Source organism: Nothoprocta perdicaria, unplaced genomic scaffold (genome assembly GCF_003342845.1).
Source record: "Nothoprocta perdicaria isolate Ctin4 unplaced genomic scaffold, notPer1 scaffold_73, whole genome shotgun sequence".
Taxonomy (NCBI): Eukaryota; Metazoa; Chordata; class Aves; order Tinamiformes; family Tinamidae; genus Nothoprocta; species Nothoprocta perdicaria.
In genome coordinates, this window is record NW_020456010.1 from 1,292,959 (window position 1) to 1,314,160 (window position 21,202).

Genomic DNA, 21,202 nt, shown 5'->3' on the forward strand with positions numbered 1-21,202 from the left:
AAGTGTAGGAAAAGACACACTCAGATTTTAAGGTTTCCTCCTACCCAAAACAAGGATGTATGCTATTATATACACATTTCTATAGAAGAAGAAAACACAACCATTTTGCCAAAACCTTTGTAGAAAAGAAATCAAGTCTCAAGCAAGAGTTTCCTCCGGCCCTGCACGCTCACCGTCGGGCGGCAGCTGAGTGGCGAATTCGGGGGGCAGCGTGAGCAGAGCGTAGTCCCTGAGGGCAGCGAGCCAGAGGCGGCTGAGCGCCGGCAGCTCCGGCTGCACCAGCGTGATCAGACTGTCTGGGGGCAACTCGTCCACGGCACCAAAGTCGTCGTCGTCGTCTTCGGCGCTCTTGGAAACCCGCCTGGGTTTGGTCTCTGCTTCCTTCTTAATTTTCATGGCGACAACGTACACCTAGGGGCAAGGCAGGTATGAAAATATGGGCTGTAAAATGGTAGAAAGAACAAAGCAGCCTCCTCCAGTGAAAGTAAGAGATTCTATACACAGATGATTCCCAGTTCATGTGTGTCACAAATGCTATTACTTTTTTTTTTTTTTTTGTGTGGCCAACTTCATGAAAATCATCTGGAAAATGAGTGGGGGGGGTAAAAGCAGGGAAGGAGGGAGTAGAAAGAGATCTGCACTGCAATTACATTTTATTTAACTATTTTTGCTTTTATTTCAACTGGTAGGTATTGTTTAGGGACATGAACAGCACTTTCCTAAAACAAACTGGCTGCACGTACCTTTTTCATAAAGAAAAAAGAAAAAAGCATCCATTTTACTTCTGTTCTGCACAGATAGATTTACTGGTCTATGTTAAGAGTTTCTAAATAAAAAAAGATGAATAATGAAAATGGTTTCAAATGTGGACTATGTGAATACATTAATCTGTCTTTAACAGATGCTATGAGGGGCTAAGGAAGGATTTTCAAACATTTAGATACATATTATGGGAATAACTGATTTTTCTGGTATTTCTAGTTAAGATTTTTTTTTCTTTTTCTCTGAATAGCATAGAAATAAATGTCTTCACACAACAGATGTTCTGCTTCATATCAAAGCTGAAAATAACAGTATGGGGTGATTAACAATAGCTAAGGTGTTAATACTTCTTTWTTCATATTTTAGAAGCAATTTTCAAGAAAATGCAATGGAAAAATCCTTACAGTAGCGCACTAGAAGAAATGAAATGTCATTTGTATAACTGTACGTAGAGCTCTATAGCACACAAGTAACATTTTAGAAGCAAAGCGAAGTAAGGATTGTTCATTCCACCTTCTGTAGATACTTCTAAAGCATTTCAAGTATTCAAGATATTCCCTTTCACCTACAGTAAGCCCTGAATTTATTGTCAGCACTTTGAGAACTTCCTAGTTAGTTAAAGAAAATATACTGCAGTTCCATATTGTAAAACTCTTCTTAAATTTATGAGCAGTAAGATAAGAGAAAAAAAAATGAAAGTCTGACAGAAGTAGGCATGTACTTAAATACACAACAACACAGTAATAAGAAAGAGCAAACAAGCACCACTGTAAACATGGACAAACAGGGCAGAAAGACTAAGCATGGCAGAGAAAGGAATGGGGAAAGACACAGAGAGGACTACATRCGGAGATCACGAAAAACAAGCAAGAATGGCAGGTGTAAGGCTCACTGGCTGAGCAGTGATGTGGGAGGCTGCTATTCCACTGCAAAATCTCTTCTTAATGTGTTTAATGGTCCATGTTTACCTCAGCCCATGCTTTCAGAACTGCAAGTTTTTCCATGGTGGTGGCACTCTCGCGATAAAGCTGGCTAGAAGATCCCTTTCCTGCTTGCACTTTATCCAGGGAAGAGACAAGAAGRTTGTGAACTCGGCGGAGATCATTCAGGTCACTTACAACTCCGCTTCCTATCCATGTGCTACACACCTAAGCAACAAAGTTGAGAATCGTTGTAAACTGGCAGGAAAAACAAACCAAAAAAAAAAAAAAAAAACCCACCCACATCTTCATAAGCAGAAGATTTCCAAATTAAAACTTAATAACTCTCTTCCTGTTCASCGCTGAAAATTTCAGATTTTCCTTTTCTCAACCCTGTCCCCTTACTGACAGAACTACTCACATGAGTGGTGGCCAAGACCCACAAAGTTGATACCTCTCATGAGCACATAGTTGTTCGCCCCAACTTCCTACCTCCCCTAACCAAGTTGGCCAAAACAGATACTTAAAATCCAGGCCTCGTACAGATCACCTGGTTCACACCTTGAGCTGTGCATTGGCAGTCATCCTCCAAAACACCATCACGCTCATGCACACGGCAAGCAACACAAGAATTCTGCTGCAGCTGCCTTTTTGTTTTGTTTATTTAAAAAAAAGTGCCAAAGCATCTTTTTGGAAGAGAGGCTTTGACTGGTGGGCATTCTAGAGATGTAAAAAACAGAACTCAACAGTACTATTTTTTTCAAACTTTTTTTTTTAAATGGTATTTTTGTCTTATCTCAACTTTTTTCATTTATTTTGTTTTCAGGGAATTGATTCTATGATAGTTTTTGGGAGRGGGACTCTCATGGCCAGAATAATGAATACATTTGAAATACATACAACCTTGTCCTGAAGGACTTCTGAAAATTGGATTTGTTACAAATCCATAATTCATTCACAGCTTAAGACCAGCTTCATTTGTTCTGCTGGTTAAGTCACAACTTTGTTTCAATAATGACAAATAAAAAACATAGCAATACCCAGCTCACTCCATGCAGCCTGTCTCAATCTACACCATCTCTAAAGAGAGARTTAAATATCTAGACTTGATCTGCAACCATCCAATCCTGTAAGCTTCATGTCCACTTTGAAATGTGTTGAACTGGAATGATTAAGACAACTTAAAGAGTTTTATATGTTTTCACACAAACTGTCTCTTCATTTAGTTTTAAATGAACAAAAACCATCTGTAAGGTAAAACGGATGCCTTCTTTGTACGAACACCACCAAATTCTACTAACATTTGATCTACAAGTTTTGCTGCAGGTAAAGAGTATAAACAATAAAATCAAAGTTCTGAGGGGCCAAAATGTATAGATAAAGCTCTCATGTATACAAAATTATGCTATTAAAACTGATGTCTACAGGATAATTAATTGCAGACTTAAACTACAGTAGTAGTTTGGCAGATTTAAGCTCCAGTAAATAGATCATTTAAACTCCGTATCTAGTACGGCAGTAGCAATATTTTAAAACTACAGTAGCACAAGATCATGCTAAAGAAAAAAGAAAAACAAAAAACAGACAAAAAACCTTTCACTGAATTTTTACTGATAAGTTGTTAATATCACTCTAATGAAAATGCTGAAAACTTCTTAAATTTTATGAAGCTATGCAGTGGATTAGGGGGTTATGCCACCTGTACCTGGCAGGCCTTGGCAGTTATATCTGATGGAGTATCCTGGGAGAAAGCTGGCCTCAGAGCAGCCCCAACCTATTTTAAAAGAAAGAAGAAATCCAGCTAAAATAACTGTGACTCAACAAGGTTCAGCTAATCTTACATCAAGGCTAAATCACATATACAAGATGAACAAAGCCAAGATTACAAATTTTGTCATTCTACATATATCAAAAACATTGTTTTTACCTAGTAGACATTTGTTACATGTTTTCCTTAAAGTCCTCAATCCTTTTTTTTTCTCCTGCTTTCCTATTGACTTTTTAAGTTTCAACTACTTTTATCTACCTCAACTACTTTCAGTGCGCCACAAGACAATGACATTTTGATATTGATCCACATGAAATCAGACATTTATGCTTGGATTTGTGTTAAGTTCACTGGAATGACAAACACTAGCTAAGAAACCTTTGGGCACTCCTCCTGAGACAGCATGTTTCCGAAACAAAGGAAACCAAGTCAAACAGCAACAGTAAATAGTAAAAGCACTATCAGAAGAAGGGGAAAGAGGAATAAGAACTTGCAAATATTGATATACCACCTATGCAGTTGTCTGCAAGAATAAATGTGCCCAAACAGAGAGAACAGCCAAAGTAATTAGAGCTGGAAGCCATTAAAATATGAAGAGTTAACAGAAAAATCTCTTTGTATTACATTGCTCTTACGCTTTACTCTCTGTATGCAAACCTCAGGCAAAGGATGGCTTTTAGGTGAGTAAGGTATTTTTAATATTTAAGTTTTCAGTTGCCACACTTCAGTGTTACCTCTATTGAAATTTTTAAAGTCAAGGATAAAGGATGTACAAGAGGTAAGCACCTCACAAAATAAACTAATGCCACCCAAAATAAATCTTAAATTGCCCAATTCCCATCCTATAATTTTGCAGATTTCTCATTAAAACAGAAGTACATTCAGTAATTCCCAGGAAAACAGATTTATGAGGTTCAATTTGGAATTGAATCAGCATTCTTTTCAAGCTCTTAGTTTCACCCATGAATGTCACTGTTGCCAAAAATTAAATGTACCTTTTTATATTTGGCTTTCACAAATCAATAACGATTGATTTTAATTTTGTCAGCTACTAAATTAAAATAAATAGAAAGARATGCAGAAATTAATTTTTAGGAGGTAAATAAACCAGTCCCTTCAGTACATTTTCACACGTCAAACATCTCCTCACAGGTCTTTTGAAGTCACAAAATGTTCTCAAAGCTAATACTGGCACTTTGGCATAAATACCCAATTTCCTGAATGTATAAAGGAGGTCTCACATTAGCCTGATACTGCTCCAGTATCACGTGGCCTGGAAACTCCGGCTCGGGAACRGAGGCAAACTTCTTGATAATGTCTTCGAGGGCCTGGAGCCCGGCCATCCGCAGCTGGTTGCTGTGGTCGGTCGCGGCCATGAACGCCATGCGAATCAGGTCAGAAAGGTGGAGCACCAAGAAGTCGTCTTGAAACAGAACAAGTCAGCAAAGACTATTAAGGGACTTAAAAGTTGATGTATGACAGATAATATTTTCCTCACTGATATGTACAAATTACTTTTTTTTTTTTCTTTTTTCTTTTTCTCCTCTCCAAAGGTCTTAATTTAGGGGGTGGGAAAAAGCAGGCAAAAAGGCAAACTTATCTTTTAGCACAAATTTTAAACAAACTGAAATATGATGCGTATATATATAATTTGCACTGAATAAAATATTTTAAATGTAGCTAAGGCAACTTATAAGAGATTAAGATGCTTAAARTTAACTTTACTGATTCTTTTCCTCTCATATGTTCAGAAAAATTTCAAGGCAACTGCTTTTCAAGTGCTATACTTATAGTGACCCCTGCTGATAAAGGACAATTTGATCATGCTTAAAAATCCCACATTCGATCCCTCTACTTCTGCTTCCAAGAGCTCTATCCAAGGCCCTAARTAACAGAAGAAAATACGCAGAAAAGCAGAATGATACTTAATTCAATAATACTTCTGCAAGGGATATTCTTTCCCAATTACTGTTTTATGTTACCAGACAATGTAGAATTAATAGGAAAAGCTATTTAAAAATATCATATCCTGGGTGATTAACATGAAATTCAAATCATAAATGACTAAGCTCTACATATTTTCAAGTCTCAAGGTTAAAAATATATAAATACAGTAGCTAAGATTTTYAGAGCCAAGACAGTAAGGAAATACTGAAAATAATTTCTTAAAACATAATTACAGATTATTAGTAAAATAGATAGTTAATTAGTAATTAGTTTTTAAAAGKTAATAAAATACAGGTATGGTCCAACATTACAATTTCAGGCCATCATAAATGCCAATTTARTGCTAATAGTTTTGAAGTTTAAGTTGTAGGGAGAGTCCCTAATACCACCAAAACACCAAGTTCACTTTAAGTRTCAAGTTCAGAGATATAAACTCAAAGTTTTCATGAAACCTATATGGTGAAAGCCACCAACCACTATGCACCTGAACAAATATACACAGATGATCAGACAACAGAAACCTTCCATTATCAGTTAGAGAAAAGCTTTTCACAAACCCTCTCATTTTTAATTTCAGTTAAGATCCTCCAAGTCACAGAAGTACCTTGAAATCAGGAGCTTTACAACTAATATGGATATCAAAATAATGATCTTGATATGGCAACTGGTTTCATGTCATATGTTACTCCTTCCCACATCCCTAACTCCACATCAACCCCACAGCAATAATTACCTGCCTTATGAATTCTTATTTTCCTAGTATAATTTTGTTCTGCAGATGCTAACATAATCCATGKAATCTAATTCATTTCTGTTGCTCAGTTTAACTTAGAGAAACTCTTCCCCAATCACACTTAGTTAGAAATTTGCAGCTTCTCTTTAAAATTAAAAGAAAAAAAAAAGGGGGGGGAGGGGGTTGCAAATCCAACATTTTTTTCCCCAATTAGATCAGTCTGTCTAGAACAGACTTCATCTCCTCAAGCAAACCTTACCCTTCACGTTCACACATGGAGGCAGTTTCACCACCACAGTTTTATTACCTTTTACTGGACACAACTTTTGTTTTCTTACCATTTGCATGAGATGCTATTCACCTTCCTTTTAACCATCTACATTTTACCTTAKCTAAGTAACCTTCAATTGTAAAGAGGTGTCAAAGAAAAGACCCAAGGCAAAAAGAAGYATTCCTCTTGTGCAATTACTTTTGGGGTTTTTAAGCCTGGCCGCCCGGGCGGCGGCGAGATCGAAGTGCGCCTTGCTCGCGTTCTCACACAGCGTGATCACCCGGCACAGGCAGTCGGCCGCAAACACCCGCGTCGCCCAGCGCGGCGCCACCGACGGCTTGGATTTGTCCTCTTCGCCCAGCGTGGTGAACATGCTGTCATCGTCCATCTCCTCCTTCTTCTCCGACTCCTCGTCCTTGCCTCCTCCCAAGGGAGCAGCCGTGCTCATGTCTGCAACACAGAGCAATTGGAGAGAGAGGGATGGGGGGAAAGGCACCGTTCGAATCTGCAGGTGGACACTTCAGKAAGGGAATTGCTGGGTATTTCTTTATACTTAGATTCAAATCAGACATCTTCTGTAGGAAGAGCAAAGTTTGGAAGAGGTAGAAAGACACAGGAGTATCAGTAAAAGGTACATTTTTTATTCCTAACTCTTGGGCTATATTCTCCTTTTTTTTTAGTTTAAAGGATAGGAAATCAATTCCCATAACATTAATTCTCCACAGATACCAACTGCAGTCGAATCCCAAGCTCCTCGGCTTTGAAAATTAATCTATTAAATTGCCAACAAACAGGGAGATGAGGTTTCAAGGCTCAGAATCAAAGAATTACCTTGGCTTTGAACTGCTCAAGCAAAAAGCTGAGAGCCACATTAAACTGACACCAAACTAAAGCTGTGTGCCATAAGACAGATATGCAGCCAGGCACACTGCTTATGACACCTATAAATGTGCTTAACGTGCAAACAAAAATTCTTCTTTTTAAATACACCTGTGAGATTTCATTTCAAAAAATAACAAGGCTTCAAGGATCACAGGAGGAAAAAAGGGGGACAAAAAGCAACTCACCAAACGTGCRTACACATTCCCGCTACTCAGATAAGGGCACATGCAGTCTCAGAGCCCACTTGTAAATTAGCAAAATGTCAACAAACTGACAAAAATCACTGTGGTACTAGCTAGAGGAGAACAAAAAGAAATTATTGCAAGTGTATCCGACCCCAACTACAGCCTGCTTCTCAAAAAGGGTAAATTCAGGCAGCTGAGGAGCCAAGACACTCAACAGAGAGAGGTTATGACAAAGCAAACATGGATGAAGCCAAGTCTAGACAAGAGTTTTTTGAGAAAGCATCCAGGAAAACTTCTGTGGCTGACCTGTAAATCTCTGCTTAAAAAGCAAACTAGATTTTGCTCATTTGCCAAAATTACTTGGATGAGAGAAATCAAAATAGAGTTGCTGGCTTATTTAAGTAGAGTTGAGAGAAATATATTTAAAGTGGGAGAGATTATTTCAGCTACCAAAAAAAAAAGCATCACAAAGAATAGACTGGACAAACATTTTAACAACATTAAAACCCATCCTACATTAAATAAGAAAAGGGCATAACTTCAAACTCGAGAAACAAGAAGCCATTCTCACTAGCCATATATTTGGAAGCCATCTGACACAAAGAAGCTCACACACCACCAGTCAACAAGCACAAACCCAAGAAAAATGGGCAGAATTTGCGTCACAACTATCTTAAAAGCTGGGAAAACAGGAACAAGGTCTCCAAGGACAGAATCTTTGCAAACAAGTCTGCAAAGCTAAAAAACAAGCAAAACCCTCCCGTCACCATGGCAACCCATCATCACTTCAGTAACTCAAGAAAACCTCATGAAAGGAAACTCCGAGCGCGACCAGCTCCCTTCCTTCCAAATGGCCCTGAGTCTAAAGGCTAAGAAAAATACTTCTGCTTTTGCTAATATACTGAAAAGTCAGAGTCACTGCTCAGAGTCACAGCATGGAGCAGTCAGTCACTGCTCCATGCTGGCAATTCTACTCTATAAAGGATAGCTTATAAGTCTTGGAAGAAATACATACCTTTCAAAATTGACCAAAACACTGATGACTCCTGTACCAACAGGTTTTAATGCACTATTGTCTTGCATACCCAATATTAACAATATTAAGGCACCTGCATACCCAATATTAAGTCCTAACATGGATTCCTGCATTGACAGAAGACAAACCTCAAAAAAGCATTGCCAGGCAATGCTAATCCTAATGCTGAAGTTAATTCCACGTGAATTTTGCGAAGCACTTACCACTGGAGGCTGCGAGAACATCCTTACAGAGCAGGAGCCAGTGAGAAAGGTTTTCCACTGCCAGCGAGGAGAGCATATGCCCCAGCGTGTCGTGGATATCGGAGCACAGCTTCCGATCGGTCTCCCGATCCAACATGCCAAAGAGGACACCCTCGAGGCCTGTCTCCGTTATATTAACTCCCTGATGCCGGGAGTGAATATCTCGCCGGGAAGCAGCTCCCGGTGCAAAAGGATTAATATCTGTGAAATGATAATGAAGAAACTGAGGAAGCTTTTCTGAAACCAGTAACTTGGCTTTGGAACTGGGGGTAACAARCTACATGTTCTGCATTCATCTGTCAAGATGTTACTGAATGTCTTCTGAATTAACATGCATGTTTTAATATAGCTATACAGTAAATGTATTTTCTGCAAGACAATTTTAATCTCCTTGAATAAAAAAAATCTATTCAAATCACATATTCTGTCTTCTTATAGAAATGCCTGTTAGCACATGACTCTACAGAATCCTTTCAGAGACAAAACATCACTGGTTTAATACCGATCGGTGGGCAGTCGTGGGTTCGTACGAAGAAAATTTTGCTGATCCATGCTGCTGTGCCCAGGAAAGCCCAAAGGCTGGTAGAGGTGCTGCTAACAGAACATATCACAGCTGGACAGCTCAGCCAAGCAGCATGCAGTAGGCCCATTTTCAAAAGAGCAAGATCCAAAATAGAAATATCAAAAAAATGGTAACATGTTTCCACTGCACTGTATGGACCTCCTGCCTTGCTTGTCATTCTCAATGAGGTAGAGAAGTTTAATTTTGAACTTTATGGAAAGTTTAAATAACAACCATAATTCAGGGATGAGGCCCCAAGATCTTCTTGAAGCTGGAAGGAATATTTCAGGCTYTGCTTTTTTGAAGCCAAACCACACGTGCACACGCCGAGGCGCTACAACTGAGCGCATGAAAGCGACACTTACTGCTGCTGCTCTCCTTGTCCCCCGCGGTTTTGGCCAAGCTCATGGCGTATTCACACACCTCGGCCGCCTCCCTCTGCGCGAGCTGTCGCAAACAGGCCACTGCGGCCCGGCGCAGGAGCAAGTGGGAGCTGCACAAGTGAACCTAAAATGAGAACCGTTACAAGTGACTGAACTGCTGCAGCCTCCTTCAGCACATCAGAGCTGCTAAGGACTATCAGCACTCTTCTTTTCAGAGCGAGCTGCTGGGGACCACGCTCTTCACAAACTCTTTGAAGTTCACAGATAAGTCTTTACTATGTCTCTCACTGTTGAAAATAAAGCTGCCATTTCTAGACCCCACAGTTCTTATCTGCTCTAACGGTCTAAAGAAATTAGAGCTTAAACACTGGAACCACGGCACCAGTTTGAGTMAAGACTAATGACCCATTTGAATCTGCTATACTGCTGAGTACATCTAAACATCATATACTGCCATGGCTATAGAGGACATTTTTAAAAACAAAAAAGCCACCAGCACTACACACAATAGCTATCACTAAAATTTCCTTTCAAACTAGTATCAGAATTTACAGCATAAATTTCAGTGCAGTGCCTCTCTTTAGGCAAGTTTTCAGATTTCTTTGCTAACCAATATTGGACTTCTACTTCCTTTTGAATCACCTCAAGTACAAGTAAATATTTTTCTTAGAGAAGAATTGAGCATGATCCCAATTTTCTTGAGAGGAAGGAGCTGCACAGGGTACTGTATGTTTTTCCACAGTGGAGGAGATGAAGACTGCTCTTTAAGAAACTGATTCTTTATTTACCCCAGGGAATTTGTGTTTAATAAATTGATACACATTTGCTTTCTCAGAATTAGCTTATTATGTGGATGGAAATTGCCTTCCTAAATGAAATGGCTGTATAGTTTACAAAGTATCTTAACAGTAGATCTTTATTCCACACATGAATATACAAGATTTCAGTCCTGAAAAAATAAACAGACTTTAAAGTATCCTCTAAGTATCACRCTGAGGCTGTTTTAATGGAACTAAAACACAGGACACTTTGGGGATTTAATTAATGGAAAGATTATCCCCTGGTTTTAGTTACCTAAAAAACAAACAGCGCTYATGGTGCCAGCAGCAGTAAGGAAGCTAGGAATCATTAAGAGTGCAATACAGACTGTACCTACATATCCRTATTTCCTATATTAAGAACTGCAGAAGACACTTTAGAGGAAAGCTTATCCAAAAAAGTATGACCTGAAAGCAAGGAATAAGTATATTTAAAAAAAAATTAGCTTTGTTTAACAAAGAACTATAAACAAGCAGCAAAGAGAGAGTGGAACATCCTGGGAAAAGTTTTTAAAAAGCCTCAGTCCTGTAGGAATTAACTTCAGTGTCTTTAACACTACCCACTAGAGAAATTGCCTGGGCACAGTTGTGATACTGCTCGTACTAGTGATAGAAAAGGGCCCACTCCTCTAGGGCATCCTGCATCTCCTTCATACAAAATCTTATGCATGGACAAACAAGAAAACTTGAGAAGCACATTGCGCATGGTGGGAAAAAATAGCATGGATCAGGAAGGGGAGAACTTGTCATGATGAGAGRATGCCTTGGGAAAAAGTCCAAGTGGGAGATGAGGAAAACGTTCCCTCTCTAATGCATGTGGGATTGCACCCCTTCAGGTAACACAGGGCAATTAATTCCACATGGACTCTCTCAAGGAACTTTGTGAAGCATCTAACAGAAAAACAAGGATTAGCTTCTCAGATTTCTCAGCACTGCTCTGAAAACGTTCTAGCAACTCTTCTTGTGCAGTTATATTTGGTACGTTTGGGGATCCAGCCTCTGCCTCRCTTCCAGGCTGAAGTCAGGATTTGCTGTCAGAGCACTAGCAGAAGCTGAAAGCAGCACTTGCCACAACAGTCAGAACATCAGCAACTAGTGCATTACGAGTGGYAAAACAAGGCATTAACCTCCCACCTTTCCCCAAGTCACTCTTTTCCCTCAGTGTTAACAACCAGTTGCAAGCAGCAGTTTTCAGCGTCTTTCTACTCATTTATATTACAAAAAAAAAAAAAGCTATCTTGAGTGTGTAGGCGAGARACAATCAGACCTTACAAGTTCAATTTTGGCAGCATTTTAGAAAGTATCTAAAGCCCCTTGTGAACAATATTCCTTTTATTGTATTCCAGTGGCACATCAGTGGTTTTACAAAAGCTGCTGTTTGTGACATACGGGTATCCCTGTGCCACGTGCTCTAGGTGTCCCTGCTTGAGGGATCTCAGCTAGATGATCTCTAGAGGTCCCTTCCAACCCCAACCATTCAGATCATTCTGCTAGGCACACTGACAAGCTCTGAGGAGGGGATGCACTTTATACTCACACAAAGGCTGGGGACCAGACTGGAGAGGTTGACGTGCCGCGGCGCAAACATGTGCAGCTGCTGCAGGCAGGAGATGGCAGCCGCTTGCACGAGCGAGTCGGAATGGTCCTGGGTGATGGCACATCCCACCAGGCAGGAGGAGCGGATCGTGGAGATGGTAGCTCCGTTACCTGATGGTGCAACACAACACCCTTAGCATACCAAGGTTTTTGTATGGCAATTGCAGATTTTAAACCTTTGAACTGAAGTTTCAAAGGCAGAACATTCAGGGGATTAATATGCAATCCTTACCTCTAAGTACTACTTAACCAATTTCTAGAGACGCACTAATGTGTTTTGATATCTCTATTTTAGTTCAGTTAAGCAACGTCTTTTCCAGCTAAAACTTTGGATCAATGATCTTCAGGCAGAAATATCTTGGGAGAATCTTGTCAAGACATTAAACCAGTGAAACCATCTAAACTTCAGTTTTGAAAGTCTCCTTTACTCTACACATGTGGGCAACATTTTATTCACACAATCATTCCCTAAAATACCAGTTGACACTTAAGCTAACACATGGATGAASAGGCGATTCCTGCTGGCTCTATCAGATGGGTAACACAGCTGTAACAGGGCAAGCATTCAAAGAATCTGATTTTTAAAACTGCAGCATCCTGTATTTTAGGAATTAATCTGGATAAGCTTTACCAACAATCCTCAATTATAGCAAATTGTAACCTGCTGAAAATATTCTATACATATATGCTCTGAAGTTAACAACAGTCTAAGCCAAAACATTAATACACAGCAGGAAGATACACAAGAAAAATTTCTAGATGATTCTGCATAAATAAACATATGCATAAATAGATATGAAAGCCCAAGTATTTAGAGTTAAAAATTTTACTAATGGCTGGCCCTCTGGCACTGCAAAGACCATCTAATAAATATCCCTAAAAAATTCCCCACTTAGACCAAGCCATAATCCATGCTGTTTCCATTTGAGCCACATAGCTTCATGTACACTGTTTTATATGTAAAATTTTATTCTCCTCTAAGAACCTCAAGAATGAATACAATAAGTTAGAGTTCACAAGTTCACCAATGATGTAAACCTTTAAGCTCTTGTCACCTGTCAAAAGTGAAACTACCAACATATACTGAAAAAGAGATATTTTGCCCCACTTACTTATAAAATATCTGTGGTAAGGATGTTTTGCCATGACAATTAGCCATTAGCCACACACCAGACATAAACGCAGATTCTCTGCATAAATCTCAAAGTGCTGTCTACAAAAAAAAAAATAAAGATGCAAACAGGATCCAAATCAAGCCTGTCCAGAGGACCCTAACTGCTAATTGGTCATTTGCTTTCCTGCTCAGTAACTGCAACAAATAAAAATTCATCACCTTCCAGCTAAGGATGTAATTCCATTGTAGCTGTTATTTAACGCAAATTATTTATCTGGCTTTCTCTTCAGATTGACACTAACCTTGCAGCTCTGGCCCAACTGTAGTTATGATAGCRCCCAGGCACCGGCCTAAGCACTGATGCACTTCCGTGTGCGATGGTGGGACAGTTAGGAGCAGAGTGAGAACCAAGGAAAGCGTCGGCTCCACATACCCGCGGTACATCGGGCCGCTGGAGTCCACTATCAAGGCAAGGGAATGCAGAGACCAAGTCTGTTAAAAAAACAAAGGAATTCTTCTGAGTAACACATTTCAGAAATGTAAACAATTTTGTATGTAGGCTAAGCATTGCTTAAACATTTCTATTGAGCTTTTGGATTCCAGAAATGTCCCACAGGTCTCAGAATCCCAAGCAATCACCTGGGGGTTGAAATATTTTCATTGTGTTCTTTGGCAGCTGGTGCTTTGGGGCATAATGGAGATGAAGGTTGTATTTTTCTCCCACCTATACAAAACACTTAACCATTTTCTCACCAAGGGGAGAAGTGTCTGTTCAGAAACAAATAGTTGTTAAAATCCTTATTGGGGAATGCCTTTGACTTTTGTCATGAAAATCATTTTATATCCAAGTTTAAAAGGTTCATGATAGTCACTATTTTGGCTAATAATTTTTGTGAAGCACAATGACAAAAGAACGACAAAAATAAGTCACCATTCTCCCTTCTTGAGCAGCAGGCACAAACAGGTATTTAGGGGAGAGCAGACACAGAGCACAATCCTCCCCCCAGGGTTTTTTCTGGGAAAGAAAAGACAGAGTATATTCTCCCAAACTGCAAATATTTTCAGCTCAGGGAATCTTCTGAGCTGGACAATGTTTATACATATTCGGTAACCTCAAAAGCACTTACCTTTCAGTGACTTGCCCAGTCTACTCTTTAACCTACAGTAATTTCTAATAGCTGAAGTGCCCCCCCTGTGAGGATTTCCATAGATCCATAAACCACTGTGCAAGTGGTGACCTCCTTTTACTTTGTTAGTATTTGTGCTAGTTCCTATCCCACGTAACAGATTTAAAACAAATAAGCAAAAGAAGTTTTACCTTGTATTACAATAAATGAAATTACTTGGCAAAGAAAATTATTGCTTTTCATCATCTCCAACAGCTGACCATATGTTGAGTCAGCTAGGTGGCCAGTTGATAAAATTCAGGTTTGGAACACCAAGGTACAATTAATACATTTTCCTTTGCAATTATAACTAGTTATGAAAACGCCCACAGCAGGTAACTCTGGCTCAGCTGACAAGCAGACACTTSTCTGTTTGAATTAACACAGCCATACGCAATTGCCTTCCTAATTAACAGATCCTAGTAAGGTGACACTCCATTGCAAAAGACACATGGGAGTCAGCATTGTAAGAGGGTTCTTTTTAACACTACCTGCTACATGCCATGCCCACCTATTTTGGCTTATGTGAATCTCCATTGAACAGAACTTAAACAAGTAATTAATTTTTACTATTAATCTTGATTTTTTTCTTAAAGCGTTTTGTGGTTGAGTTTTGTTACCTGCACCTCAGGAGAAGTTCCATCCTGTGCCAAAGCCAAGAGAATACTGACGCTGGTCTTCAGATGCTGTCCAGAGCCTATTCCTCCAACGTAGCGATGGAGACAGCCCAGAGCTAAGGAATGACCTGTTCTTGATACAACATCTCGAGCAGATTTTAACCTAACATTTAAAACAAAAACAAACAAAAAAAAAATTATTCACTGAATTTGGAGCAAGAATCTTTTAACCATAACCCAAAAAAACAAACCAACAACAAAAAAAAAACTAACAGAATACTGCCCATCAACCTACAGGAAGGTCTTCAGAAGGATTAATCAGAAAAGTAACAACAAGAAAAAGAAATAATGATTTGGTTGGTTTATATGCAATCTGGTATTTATATATATATATATATATATGTATATATATATATAAATTTATTATTAAATCATAAAAATTTTTAATAATTCTTTTGTGATGGCCAGAGCTTAACAATTTTGATCATTTTTAGATTGCTGCAGTGAAAAGAAATCACAAATGAAAAAACAACAATGCAGGCAGAGAAATTAAAAGGAAATTCAGGTACACTATTTACCACAAAGCCAACGTAACAACTTTTTCCAATTCAAACATTTACCGCTACAGCTGAGCTCTATAATTTGGCCACTAGTGACCAAAGAAAGCAAGTCCCAAATATACAAAAACAGTGACAATGTCACAGACAGGCACCCAATGTAAACATGAATCCTAGATATGACTAAAGACGATAGTCCTGTTAACAGGAATTTACTGCATCTGAAAGAAAGAAAAGAAAAAGCAAATAATGGAAAAAAAATAGTAATTTGGGGGAGAAGGAGGAAGYAGTAGGGAGAGCTGGACCAGGCACTAGGTGCCTGTAGTCTGGCCAGGCAGCAGGCAYGGACTGCAGCCCCGACAGAGGCTCATTCTGCTTCACACACCAGCTGGTGCCTCTTAAGATTAAGCTAAAAATTGGGAAATACTTTGTCTCATTAAGTCTACCAGGCAGATCCTAAAAACCTGTGACAAGTGACAGAATACAGRAGCAAAACACAGACCAGGAGATAAAAATACCCCTTTTATGTATTAGTTTAACTTGATGCAGCAAAAGCAGTTCTACAGAACTCACACTGCAAACATGTTTACAGAAAGTTTAGTTTTTTCATGTGAAGCAGTTTGATTACTACACTGCACTTGATCTTAGCCAAAAGGCCGAGAAGTGGCCTGTCTTCTTGACAGTGAGGGTGACAGAGCCCTGGAAGAGACTGCCCACAGAGGATGTGGAGTCTCCTTCTTTGGAGATCTTTAAAACCCGCTTGGATGCAGCCCTGTGCCACGTGCTCCAGGTGACCCTGTGTGAGCAGGGGGGTTGGACTAGATGACCTCTGAGGTCCCTTTCCAACCTCAAGCGTTCTATGATTCTATGAATAACTGAAAAAAAAAAAAAAAACCCCAAAACTCTTCATCAGTATCACATTGCCATCCAAGTATCTTAACAAGCTACCACCTACTGCTGGTAGAACCACATGCAATCCATCAGAATTTGAAGATTTCATTAGCTCTGTATAGTTATATATCATGAAAGTAAGAGATAATCATTACGGTATCTAGTAGAGGATTTTTTTCAAGCAGTGCTAAATTATATTTTTATTTCCTTTTCTGAATCAAGACTTACTTATCAAAACTGTACTGAGCCATTCTGGCGATGAAAGTAGCTTCTCCAACCACTTGAGCCATTCTGCCAAGAGCTTCTCCTGCTGCACATCTCAAAATCGGGTTGGGATTATCAAGGGCTCCCATTACCAATGTCAGAGCAGATTTGCGAACCTCCTCTGGTCCTAAGGTGCTTTTATTTTCAGCTAAGCCCTACACAAACAAACAGGAAGAATAATCCAAATGAGGAAAGATCATCAGAGCCATTTTTGCTGTATRAGAGATCTTCAGTTAGAAATTATACAACTATTTTTCTTTCAATTAATGATATTTTTTTAAAACATACTGATACATTAGAAAAATGATAAGGTTTAAAATAATTTCAACAACAAACACAAAAGCCTCATCTTTGCCAATACTCTACTTATTTCATATACAGGAAGACTTGGTTACACAAGTCTCTTAGCCAAATCGTGTCAAAGAAAAACGCACCTACTGCTACTGAATCCGAGCTAGCTTTACACGGCATAACCCAGAAAAAGGTGGCTTTAATCTACCTCCTAACTGCAATGTCTCTTTCTACCAGACAGGAAAACCACAGCTCAGTCTTGTTCCTGTAAACATCACTTAAAGACATTTGAGGTACGTGAAATTTTTTTGTTTTATTTTATTATTTTAAGGAAAAAAGAATACAGCTTTGCAAACATCTGTACAGTGGCATATAAAGCTGCTGCAAAGTGATTAAACCACAACATTGTTGCAGCAGCTTTTTAGTTCCCATATTCTATGAATGGTACCTTACTTTTCATTACAACTTTCAGTCTTGTATTTTTCCCAATGCAATTAAATCCACACAAAGTAAATAAAATACCCATGTCATAGAGGAAGAAGCAGATAGTTCTACCAGAAATTCTCATTTTTATTTCTCAAATCCCAGTTTCAGCTCTTACAATTTTGAGTCTTTAGCCACTTAGAATTGCAGAGGAAATTCCACATATCTGTCTCAGAATCTGTATTTCCATTTTTTAACAACGTTATTTCTGTTTAAGATATTTTTCTCTGAAAAACTCTACCAAGCTCCAAACAGAGTTGGTATTTGACAGGAGATGACATTTACAGGCAGAATATGACTTCTGCTGCTCTCACAAAAAAAAAAAAAAAAATACCCAAATGTAAGCTTATAAAAATGTGTTTTTTGGCCTGATTTTACTAGAATTCTGCAGTCAAATTCCCAGACTATTCTCTTTAGTTACTGTGCTCAAAAATCACATACCTAACTAGGTATGTCCYTCAACGATGCATCAGAGCATATGTCTTAACTCAATTTGGAGTTAACCAAAACCCAATAAGGCCAAGCGTGCTCTTAGTGGCCCTCCAGTCAGAAAGCTAAAGACTTAGAGTAGCAACAAAAAAACGTGGCAAAACCAGTTCTGAAAAAGAAAAGAGGCTACATATATGCATTAGGATGCCTAGGTAAAGATCTAACATTAGCGTATCTAGAGTGTTAGACATTAAAAGCTAAAAAAAATACATAAGGATCTTGTAGTCAATAGAGAGGGGTGCTATCCCCTCCTAAAAGGACCGGGACAAGTCACTCTGCAGAGACACTCATTTTCTCTATCAACTGAGGGTACGTGGTCAGATAATAACAAGCTTATGATGGAGGATCATATTTTGGATAACAGAAGAGAGACAAAATGAATTCCATCAAATCTTTCATTACAGGCAGATGCTTCTGTAAGGGTAGTTTCCCCAGTGCAAAGGGTTTAGCTACTCTGAATGTGAATGAGTGTGATACAATGAAGAACACACCAGATTCAGGAGCTGGAAACTATGTAGAAGAAAAGCAGGAAAAACTAGAAATGCCTTTAGARATTTCATCAGCAGATGGAAAATCCGGCACTCTGTGGCACTTCTCTACAGAGATTCGAGGCTGCATGGGTCACTGAAACTAAATATTTCTCAGAAGTGTTATTTGAGCTACTGGCCCACTTCCTGACTTGTATGAGGTTTGATTTCCAAGTGTGCAGCATCAAAGAGTTCCTGACAAYGTGAGTATCATTTACTCTCTGTACTTATCTCTGCAGACAAGAGGTGAAGCCTCAGAAATAAAAATAATTAAATAAATGTTGGTATTCYCAGACTTCTAAGCACTTGACTGCAGACTTCAGGAACATTCTCCTGACAGCCTCCCATATAGCATATAAATTAAACTGCKGAATTCCAGCATCCATTAAAAGTTTAGAGAGTTTTTACCTTCAAAGCACTGAGAACAGCAGTAAAGATATTAAGCTGCACAGCTTGCTGTCGGACACCTTTAGCCTGCTTGACACATTCAGCAAAGTGATCCAGCATCTGTAATCTAGAACAAAGAACACAATACATAATTTAAGCAATATTGTAAAAATAATAGTAATAATAAATAAGCTGGTAAAAGATAAACACAACAAAAGGGTTCTACAGGTTCTGCTGCAGAATTTATGCTGCAGAATCTATTGGTCCATTTCTCTAATCTACCTTAGGAAGGCTGAGTAATGAGCTGTTTCTAACCAACACCTCTCTCTTCTTTGTGCTCAGCCTCAAGTGAATGATCTGTCCCTTTGAAGAAAGCAGCAGCAAAAGGAGGCGAGTCTGCAAACATTCATCTGGACGGCGGGCAAGACTACCAAAAATACCACCTCTCCCCTTCCACTCAAAATAACATTACTCCTCACATGCCTGTTCTTGTTCAGATTTTCCCCACTTAATCTCAGGTGAGCAAGTGCTACTGAGAGCAGGAGCACTGCTAAATAGCAGCTCCTTAAAGACTGCTCTATAAAAGCTGCCAAGAACGTAACGCCAAGAGCTTAATGAAAAATCTGCATTTTTAACTAGGCAGCCTTCTGCTGTAGCTGCCTGCAGGGCTGTGCAGATGCAGCCAGATCTCTAGCTACCAGAATAGATAAGGTTGAATTGCTGCAAGCTAGTCTTACATCTGACTTGAGTTTACTGCAAAATGACATTGACTGCTAAGAAAAAAAGCTGTTTCCCATCAGAATTACACTGAAAGATAATTTTACTTTAAAATGAAGCTCAAAGCTGCTTTCCACTGTGTACTCAGTGCCAAGCTGGCTAAATTCAATGACAAAAGCAGTCACAACAGCTTGTAACTCTGCAAAGGTAATGCAGAACACACAAGCAAGTTAAGCACATTCTATTTGGTTGTTTTCACAAGATATTTGCTGAGTGTGAATCATCCAGTTTTACTTGTGGAAGGCAAATAAAATCTAATGGATGTCAGTGGTAAGTTTTCAAGGCTGATTTGAAGCTAATAGCTATGAATACCTTTTGCAAAAAAACTCATGGAGTCATATCTAAAATACATGCACATGTTTCAAAATCCTGAGAAATAATGAGCACCAAACACTGAAATTTGAATTTGAGGCAGCTGGTTTTTGACTAGATTCTTATTTCAAAAAAAAAAAAAAAAAAAAAAAAAAGAGTCATATAATCAAAAAAAAACAAACGAAAAAAGAGGCCATTAGATTCCAAAATGGAGCACCAATTTAAACTCACCTATGTTTGTAAGAAACATGAGGAAACACCACACCAAAGAGAGCCACAGATGCATCAATGACAGATACTCCTAAGGGCAGGGGGCCAGGTACAGCCTCACCAGCAGGGATACGCAAATAAATAGAGGATGGATCATGCTCCAAAGCACCACTTCCAGATGCGCTGTTGGGCTGAAGCTGCAAAATACCATATGATAGGAACACCTCTAAATACATCTTTGTACATACAGCTCACATACAGAGATAACCAAAATATGCAGTAGTCAGAACAACTAGATAATTTACAGACCAAAATTCTGTAACTGCAGAATCCAGGAATACATGTGCCAGCAAATCAGTTTAGTCTTACTTACAGGATCAGCTAAATCCCAGAGGGTCAGAGCAGTTAACAGCTAAGTGAGTGCACAAACTCTCATTCTCAGCAGTAATACAAGGATACTAGAGAAAGGCAGATAAATTCCAGTACCAATAACAGCTTATAAAGCAGTTAGAACCAATCATTCACTCCTTGTTTGAGTTTTAACACTGTACAAGTTACGTGACAGTTTTGTTTGTAATGATTCCCTATGCAGAAATATTTAGGAACAGTAAAATAATAGATATTTCTAATGTAATGCAAATACTTTTTTTTCRTTGGGTAGCACAATTAAACATTCATCTATATTCTCTGAAGAATAACTTATTTTCATAATTTGTTAATCATTTAGTCACGTTTATCTACTACCTGGTCTTCAATTGACTTATGATCTGTTTCCTGCAGCCAGGAGCCAAGGAGGACACTATCATCATAATGGCAAAGAGACCTCAGGAGGGAGGTGGTTGTATTAGCAGAGTTGTCTGTCAAAGTAAATTCTGCCACCAGCTCTCGAAGAAGTGCATTAAATGATCCTACAAGGTATAACAGTTGAAAGAATCATTGTTGCTTCTTATCTAGAAAATATTTAACATAGAATTACAAGAGAAAGTATAGACCATTATCTTGCTTTGACACA

The 21,202-nt window shown here is 38.8% G+C and overlaps 1 protein-coding gene across 1 annotated transcript in view; it reads right to left on the minus strand.

Moving 5' to 3' along the window:
• HEATR5B (HEAT repeat containing 5B) overlaps nucleotides 1–21,202 on the minus strand; it is a 47,972-nt gene that overhangs the window by 12,667 nt on the left and 14,103 nt on the right. Inside the window, exons 15-28 of the mRNA XM_026051162.1 lie at nucleotides 20,935–21,098; nucleotides 20,212–20,387; nucleotides 18,913–19,018; nucleotides 16,679–16,869; nucleotides 15,006–15,165; nucleotides 13,522–13,711; nucleotides 12,047–12,216; nucleotides 9,674–9,815; nucleotides 8,708–8,947; nucleotides 6,600–6,851; nucleotides 4,692–4,873; nucleotides 3,388–3,456; nucleotides 1,731–1,910; nucleotides 174–411 (exon numbers count right to left, since the gene is read on the minus strand). Coding sequence (XP_025906947.1) covers nucleotides 174–411; nucleotides 1,731–1,910; nucleotides 3,388–3,456; nucleotides 4,692–4,873; nucleotides 6,600–6,851; nucleotides 8,708–8,947; nucleotides 9,674–9,815; nucleotides 12,047–12,216; nucleotides 13,522–13,711; nucleotides 15,006–15,165; nucleotides 16,679–16,869; nucleotides 18,913–19,018; nucleotides 20,212–20,387; nucleotides 20,935–21,098 — 2,460 coding nt within the window. The remainder of the gene's footprint in view (nucleotides 1–173; nucleotides 412–1,730; nucleotides 1,911–3,387; nucleotides 3,457–4,691; nucleotides 4,874–6,599; nucleotides 6,852–8,707; nucleotides 8,948–9,673; nucleotides 9,816–12,046; nucleotides 12,217–13,521; nucleotides 13,712–15,005; nucleotides 15,166–16,678; nucleotides 16,870–18,912; nucleotides 19,019–20,211; nucleotides 20,388–20,934; nucleotides 21,099–21,202) is intronic.